General features: G+C 41.4%; 1 protein-coding gene across 1 annotated transcript in view; it reads left to right on the top strand.

The window, feature by feature from the left end:
• Positions 1-2,883: 2,883 nt before the first annotated feature.
• Positions 2,884-8,687, top strand: part of ryr2a (ryanodine receptor 2a (cardiac)) — a gene marked incomplete at its 3' end in the record, with an annotated part of 131,382 nt that continues 125,578 nt past the window's right edge. The window contains exons 1-7 of the mRNA XM_013914831.1: positions 2,884-3,081; positions 3,223-3,327; positions 5,434-5,537; positions 5,695-5,778; positions 6,385-6,544; positions 7,672-7,819; positions 8,027-8,130. Of these exons, the coding sequence (XP_013770285.1) occupies positions 3,292-3,327; positions 5,434-5,537; positions 5,695-5,778; positions 6,385-6,544; positions 7,672-7,819; positions 8,027-8,130 (636 nt within the window). The remainder of the gene's footprint in view (positions 3,082-3,222; positions 3,328-5,433; positions 5,538-5,694; positions 5,779-6,384; positions 6,545-7,671; positions 7,820-8,026; positions 8,131-8,687) is intronic.

An 8,687-nucleotide genomic window follows, 5' to 3' on the forward strand; every position in this document is an offset into this window, starting at 1 on the left:
CCCCTCACATATACTAATGTGCCACAAACAGGACTTTAATATCACCAACCATTCCCATGTTATTACGCTGTATCCATAGAAATGGCCCACCCTGTAGATTTGGTATTTAGCTTTTAGCTGTAATTTTCAATATATAGGGGTTCAAACCTACAAACTAATGTCTCGTCACATATAGAATATTCTTTACTGGCCAAGTCAGTCATTTTATCTCAACCTAGTAAAGCAAATGAATGTTAATATAAGTATTAAAAACAAATGATGTTAATTTGCCCAAATACTTCTGCGCCCACGAAAATGGGAGCTATGCATAAAATTCCTCGTCAGTCAATGCAATGAACCTATTTTTGTTAAACCCCTGAAAGGCTCAATGTCAGCACTTTAACCCTGCCATGCATGAATTATGACAACCTCAATCAGGATTTTTTCTTAAGTATTTTAATTCATCTTTAGGCATTAAAAGATGAATAAAAAATACTTAAGAAAAAGTCCTGATTGAGGTTGTCATAATTCATGCATGGCAGGGGTTAAATGACAATCATTACAATGAAACACGTCATACATCTATAGCAGGGGTCGGCAACCTTTCTGATGATGAGTGCCATCTAAAATTTCCTCAGAAGTCTGTGTGCCATATGATTGCGTTAGCAATACATTTAATAACGCTCTATATTAACAGTTACACAATATATAGAACAACTTTATAGAATCATATTTGTTTGCAGATGTTGGCAGCTATCAGCGAATAGTTATCAGCTATTTTGAAACAAAAAAATACACTTTTTATCCATAACAGCAAATACAACAGAGAGTGCAAATGCTATTTATGGTCTCCTCACAACAATGATGCGAAATAATAAACTGGGCCAATATGGCATGTTTGTTAATACAGAGACACACATGTTAATGTGATCTTTGGTCTCCCACTCAGAGACACAGGTCTCCGAGTGTCCAGCATTCAGAGGCTACCTGTGGACTCATGTGAGAGAAAATCTGCTCACACAGATATGTAGAGCCAAATACTGTCAATGTTCTGAAGACAGTTACACAGAGTCGAGCTTTTCAGTTCAATCAGCTGCATTTCGATGTCCTCTGTGTCCAGGCAGTTAATACGAGACAAATCCAGCTGCTCATTAAAGATTTCTGGTTTGATCAGAAAAGAAAACATTGGTCCATACACCTGAAAGTCCCGAAAACTCATTGTGAATTCAGTCTTTGAATGTATTTCCGTGGTGCTGATGCTGCGCTGAGCGGACAGCTCCTGAAGCATTTGAAGTGTCTGAATGTGGAAATTTCAACATCGCTTGAAAAAACTGACAGCTAGCAACGTCCCTCTCACCAGTAGGCAAAGTTATTTTTAGCCAATTACAAATTGAATCTGGTAGTTGGGGTTGTTAGCTAAGATACTGTCATTAAGAAGCAGCACAACTAATGTGTGTATGCGAGCTAATTTGCGATGTGCACCGCTGGCCATTTATTTTTTAATGCACCTTATCAGATTATTTCACTGCGTGTCGTGCCCAAGGCTGGACTGGGACACAAAATGGGCCCGGGCATTTTGACGAGACCAACCCACCAGGTATTAAAGCCATAAAGCCTTTGTATGAAAACAGACGCTGTTGTGACAGTGATGTACACTGTCTTGTTGGTATATGTATGATTTCTGTACATTTCTATACATTTTGCATCAGAGCGAGCGATAAACAAACAAGAGAGATGGGACTTGTGACAGAAAAGCCGATCATCTGATCATTGATCAGTTTCATGATTGAAGTAGAAACAGGAGAGGGAGGGGGAGAGAATGAGAGAAGAAGAGGCAGCTGACAGCATAAAGACAGAATAAATCCAACTTTTCCAATCTAGCTGAAGTCAGGGACAAACTGTGCTCCTTTTCACCTCAATACGAAACGCGTAATATTTTCTCTGAATACGAGACGATTCAGTTTTTACGGGACGGTTGGCAACTCTACTAACTAACCCTATGAATAAAATGAAGTTCACTATCAGTAACATCATAGCACCACCCAGCTGTATAGATCATGCTAGCAGTCCATTCTCATCATGCTAGCTAGCACGCAGTAGGAGTTATTGTAACTGACTGTAATAAGTCAGCGCAACGAAAATAAACTCCACCCAGACTTGGTTTATATCTGACCCAGATAGACTGCAGGTCAGAACTTCTTACCTGAAGTTCAGTTCACCTGACCTCCTGCCTCCCCTTTCTCTCATCCACCTGCTGGCCTCTGTGGAAGCTCCGCCATAGAAACCACCACCAAACAACTGAGTTATTTTTACACATCTGCCAGCACCTGGCCAATCCACCACCTTTCATTGTTTATAGTTAACTAAAAAAAAAAAAATCACGTGTGCCCAGGGTTGCCGACCCCTGATCTACAGTAACATTAAACGGCCAATGAGTGGCAGGTATGGAGTGACACATCAGTGTCCAATGTAGTGGTTTATGTGCAAGTATACCATCCACACTGACACAAATACAAGAAAACAGCCTTTGAATAGCTGTCCAATAGTGACCAGTATTAGTGAAAGGGTTCATTGGATCTTGATCGCTTGACTTAAAACTCACAATGGTGTGTACGGAGGCAAGAGTACCAAAAACTCTGTCACTGTCCAAAAATGTAACAGTATATTAATTGGTCAGCAATATGAAGACAGATAGCACAACTGTAGCAGGCTGACTAACTCACACGTTTTTGGTACCTTTCTTTTTATATCATCATCATCATCATCATCATCATCATCACCAAATTTGAATGCCTAAGGCAATTTTTGTCCCAGATCTATCACATAAATGTCGGTCCCAGGAGCGCTGCCACTGGGCTGTTTTCTGGTTTTCACAAACTTTCCTGTTTCACCTGCAGGGTGCGATTCCTCCTCGGTGGGCGTCATGGGGAGTTTAAGTTCCTCCCTCCTCCTGGTTATGCCCCTTGCTATGAAGCAGTGTTGCCCAGGGAGAAACTGAAACTGGAGGCTAGTCAGGATCAGACTGCCACCAGAGACCTGCTGGGACCGACTGTCACTTTGAGCCAGGCAGCATTCACCCCTATACCTGTAGACACCAGCCAGGTCAGAAATGTCTTGCTCCATTTTTCTCAATAACACACTTGATTTAAGTTTACTTTTTAATTATTTTTGAAGTCATTCAATAAAGGTTTTTTTTCCCTTAACCATAACCAGTAACTGAAACGCTGTTTGTTTTTTGTTCAGATTATTTTGCCACCTCACTTGGAAAGGATCAGAGAAAAACTAGCAGAAAACATCCATGAACTCTGGGTGATGAACAAGATAGAATTAGGCTGGATCTATGGTGCAGTGAGTATTATTAAATGAAAACAAATACCTGTACATAATACCTGGTGGACTGCTGCTATGCGTGTAATCCCAGCTAAACAGGTTACATAAAGAGGATTTGGGGCTGATAGATTCTTCAGCACCTGTAGCAGTAGCTCAGTGTTACAACATACAGAAGAAGCAACTGCTATCACAGCTAGAGATTGATGAGTGCAACACAAATGCTACAGCAAGGGAGAGCCAGGACATCAGGTCATGGGGGAGATGTCATCATCCCCTCCCCCCACCAGCTACTGACAGATAGAGCACTGGTTATGGTTATAAGACCTGACAAACCTGTGCACTACCGGAAAGCCTACGACTTAGTGCTTCACACCTGGATCCTGGAATGCCCAGAAGAAAGTCCTGAGGAGAGCTGAATGGGAAGAACAAGATCCGGGCAATCAATAGCTATGCCCTACAGTTGATCAGTTACCCTGCTGGAATATAAGTTGGCCAAAGGAAGCGATAGAAGCCACTGACATCAAGAGAAGGATGCTGCTTACCATGCTTGGAGGGTTTCACCCAAAGTCCAGCACCGTGAGACTGCAACACTAAGGCTACGTTCACACTGCAGGCGAAAGCGCATCAAATCCGACCCTCTGCGACCCATATCCGATCATGGTATGACAGTGTGAACGGCACAAATCCGATATTTTCAAATCCGATCTGGGTCACTTTCGTATGTGGTCCTGAATCCGATACATATCTGATGTTTTAGAAAGCGACCTCTGCTTGATGGTCACGTCGCATTAAATCCGTCTTCTACGTCACTGACACAAGAAAGATGCCAATTATCAGCGCCGGAGAAGACATTGCGAACCTTCCTGGGCCTCCAGTGAAACTGTTGGGAACAACGTTGGAGAAACGTGAACATTTTATTTGTACTGTATAATCTGCAGATTCTGACAGAAATTTGAAGCACCGCTCCTCTAAAACAGCAATAAAGATCATTATTAGGCCATATGTAAATAACAAAATAACTTTAGAACTTAAAGCAAAATTGGGAAAAGTAAAGTCCGAAACAAGTCTTTATATTAAGGCCATCGGTCAAACATACTGTTGCTCTGGGTCTGAACAGAGCGCGTTGTGTGGGACGTCTTCTTTTGCGCATGCGGGCGCTTTGAGCGTTCACACTAGAGCGCGTTTGCTGTCGCATTTTATTTGTAGTGTGAAAAAGCAGACAAAAACATCGGATTTGATCAAAAAATCGGAATTGAGCATTAAGACCTGCAGTGTGAACGTAGCCTAAGTGGAAGGAAGGCTGAACTGGGACTGGTTTGTATCAGAACCATGATCCAAGATGAAAGAACAAACATCCATGAGCACATCAGGAAGATGGCCACAACTGATTACATGCTTAGTCAATACCTGATTCAGCAGAAACCCGAGAAAGAAGAGGAGCGAACCATCGTGAACGAACAGGCCCCTGCACGGCATGTACCATCAGCAGACAGAAGAAATGGCTGATATTGAGAAATCCTACCAGTGGCCCCCATGCTAATGGGAGCACTTGGTGCAGTGACCCCAAACTGAGCAAGTGTCTCCAGCAGATCCCAGGAATGACATCCAACAGAGAGAACAAACACTAGAACACGAGAGACTGCAGAATAGTGCAGTCCTAGGAATAGCAAAGATACTGCGCAGAAAGATACTGACTCTCTAACTTGAAGGATAAAGAGGCCAGAGCAAGTGTGGAATTATTAAGATATAGAAGATATATCACAAGATTTAGAAATTGCAGGTCAGTTTCTAAGTGTATAAAGTTGTGTACCATGGACAATGCAAAGGTTAACTGTGACTGTAGGTAACAGAGGCTGCCGGTCACTAAGCTTTTTAGCCGGTCACTTTTAGCGTCCAGGAAGACACTGTTCTTCAGTCTGATGGTTCAGCTCTTGTTGCTCCAGAGCCTTCAATGAAATACTGTTGATCCTTTTCTTTATTTGAATATTGTCAGAATGAACCGATGAATATTTTCGCTATAAAAATACATGACATCAGATATGTTATGTATTTAGCTACAGCTTGGTTACTATTAGTGTCCTGGCTGCCCTAAACTTTTCTTTTTTCTTTGCACGTGTGCTTGAGGTGCGGGATGATAATAAGCGGCAGCACCCATGTCTGGTGGAGTTCTCCAAGCTTCCTGAACAGGAACGAAGCTACAATCTACAGATGTCTCTGGAAACTCTCAAGTAATGTATCAGTGCAGTGAAATTTGAAATTTCATCATATATATTAGTAAGTTTTCTTTGGACGTTGCAGGAGCATCAGTTATTGTTGAAATTCATAACAAGCATCTGCACATCCCATTCACACTTTTCTTTGTGATTGTGTTATTGCCCATTACAGAACTCTCCTGGCTCTGGGTTGCCATGTTGGCCTAGCAGATGAACACGCTGTAGAGAAAGTCAAGAACATGAAACTTTCATCAACGTAAGACCATTAAACCATTAAAACAAAATGTCAGTTCCATATATAACAGCTGGGTACAGAAGAATATACACATTCACCAGTCACTTTGGAAGTTAAATGTGTTCAATGGCTTGTTAAGACAGATATATCTAATTATCCAATTGCATGAATTCTGGGATGCAGATATGGCCAAGATTAGTTTACACCAATCAGAAAGGTGACGGTGAAGTGACTTTGAATGTGGCATGGTTGTTGGTGCCTGAGAGACTGTCGGAAACTGCTGATCTACTGAGATTATTCCACATTAACATCTCTACGATTTAAAGAGAATGGTCCAAAAAAGAGAAAATACCCACTGAGCGGCAGGTGATGTTGGAGAAGGATGGTCAAACTGCTTCAGGCTGATAGGCAAAAGTAACTCAAATAAAAACTCATTATATAACACGTCAAGCACCTTGCCACAAAGTAAGTTGATTCAGAGTGCTGGTGAGTGTTTATGACTAGAGCAACAGAAACCCCCACTGGCATGTTGAACTGGATGAAAATGGACTGGTCTCAGACATCAGCACATTCTGGGTATTTAGGATCTCTGTATAACAATGCAGTACTTCACCTCTATCTGTGCAGCTATGAGTTATCCAGTGGTTATAAACCTGCTCCTCTGGATCTGAGTCACATCAAATTGACCTCCACCCAGGAAGCTATGGTGGACAAGCTAGCTGAGAATGCACACAATGTTTGGGCAAGAGATCGCATCCGCCAGGGCTGGACCTATGGCATACAACAGGTACTCACAATGTTTAAACAATTGAAATCAATTTAATTCATTTCAGACAACAATGATCAAGTTGTTTTATATTGTAAGGAAAAACTCCCTTTTAACATGAAGAAACCTGTGTCAGAACCAATCTGCACCCCCAAGCCAGTCACAGCAGTCGTGGGCTGTGGGTTACGACTGGAAGACAGGACAAGCACATACTGTGGACGAGAGCCAGAGTTTAATAGTAACTAATGATTACATGCAATGTGCTATATAAACACACAGGTAGTGAAAAGAGGTGTGAAGAATGGACTGATTGGACCGATTCTTATACAGCGCTTTTCTACTCTCATGGAGTACTCAAAGCTGTCTACAACATGCCTCATTCACCCATTCACACCCGCTCATATACAAGCACTGCTAAACTCAAGTGCAAACTAACCAACATTCACACACATTCACACTCCGATGCACTCTGTGCATCATGGGAATCCCCCACAGTCTAGACCTATTTCAGTGTAACTAAGATGATTTTATAGACGAGGGCTTACCCTCTCCTATAAAATCATCTCCTACCCTAGCAACCAAAAGTTCCTACTTAGCAAGCCAGCAGTGTGAGAGTGAAGTGCTCTATTGAGTGATAAAGTACTACGAGGCCTTTCAGAAAAGATGGGGCCTGATAGTTCAAGACCTTGTATTTGATGACAGTGATTTTAAATTTGACATTCGGTTTAAAAGGGAGCCAATGAAGAGAAGTCAGTATGGGAGAAACATGCTCTCTCTTTCTAGTTCCTATCATTAGAATTGCTGCAGCATTTTAGATCAAATAAAGACTTTTCAGGGAGTTTTTGAACAACCTGATAATACTGAATTACAGCCTAGAAGTAATAACGTGAACGTGTTTGTCAGCATTACTTTCTAAAAGAAAACAGTGCTATGTATTGACAAAATTGTGGAGGAACCCTCAATGGCAGTTAGAGGAACTGCAGTTTGTTTCTGTTCAAGGCCACCCCAGTGGTACGAAATGCTGCTGTGTCCCCTCTTAGCTGTAAATTCTAACAGGCTAATTCTTTCTTCTATTATATAAATTCTTTAATTCTTTGTTTTTTGTTGTTGTTCTTTCCATTTTGTAACCTTGTTGTGTCTCTTGTCAGGATCTAAAGAACCGTAGAAACCCTCGTCTGGTCCCCTACGCTCTTCTGGATGAGAGAACCAAAAAGTCCAACAAAGACAGTCTGAGAGAGGCTGTCAGGACTCTCCTGGGATATGGATACAATCTTGAAGCTCCTGACCAAGACCATGGTACAACATGTTTGCTTCAGTAAAAACCATCATTCATTGTATTTTCTTTTCACTTCCATAACTTTTGAGAGAAAAATAAACACCTTAAATATTCAGAAGTACAGTATGTAAGATGTAAGATTTTTTCCTTGACATTGCATTGTTAAGATGCTCACCAAGTCCACCTGTTTTTACCTCTCATCCCTCCCATGCCTCCCTGCCATCCAGCAGCTGAATCGGGCCTGAGTAACGTGTCGGCTGAGAGGTTCCGCATTTTCAGAGCAGAAAAAACATACTGTGTTAATACTGGGAAGTGGTACTTTGAGCTGGAGGTAAGAAGCAAGAAAATAGTTGTGACTGAGATAAAACGCTTAATGAGCATCACTGAAATACATCAGAGATTGTCTGATACAAATATTAAGCTCTCTATGAAACATCTTCCTAATACATCCTTACTTTGGGAAATATTTTTCTGAACAAATTACTCAACTTAATTTTACACCCTTATACAATCAGCCACTGATTTGTTTTTTATGATGATGATTTTGATTCACTCGCTGGGCCCACGTCCTCACTTTAGGTTTGACAGTGTTTTAGTAGATATAGGTGGATGGCTTAGACATGAATTGAGCTGCGGTTTGGGGAACCCATGCAGTGCAGTGCTGCTTTTTCTAAACATTAGACCCGTAAAACTTCAAACTGGATCTATTTAAGCATAATTAAATGTTTTTATGTTCGTTGCAATACGAATATTGTAAAATGGATTTGACTGTGAATCATGAGCAAGTGAGCCACCGATTGTGCAAGTTCCCCCACTTAAAATGATGACAGAGGTCAGTAATTTGCACCAGAGGTACACTTCAACTGTGAGAGACAGAATGTGAAAAAA

This window comes from Pundamilia nyererei, unplaced genomic scaffold (genome assembly GCF_000239375.1).
Source record: "Pundamilia nyererei isolate P.nyererei 1_Seehausen unplaced genomic scaffold, PunNye1.0 scaffold00228, whole genome shotgun sequence".
Classification (NCBI taxonomy): domain Eukaryota; kingdom Metazoa; phylum Chordata; class Actinopteri; order Cichliformes; family Cichlidae; genus Pundamilia; species Pundamilia nyererei.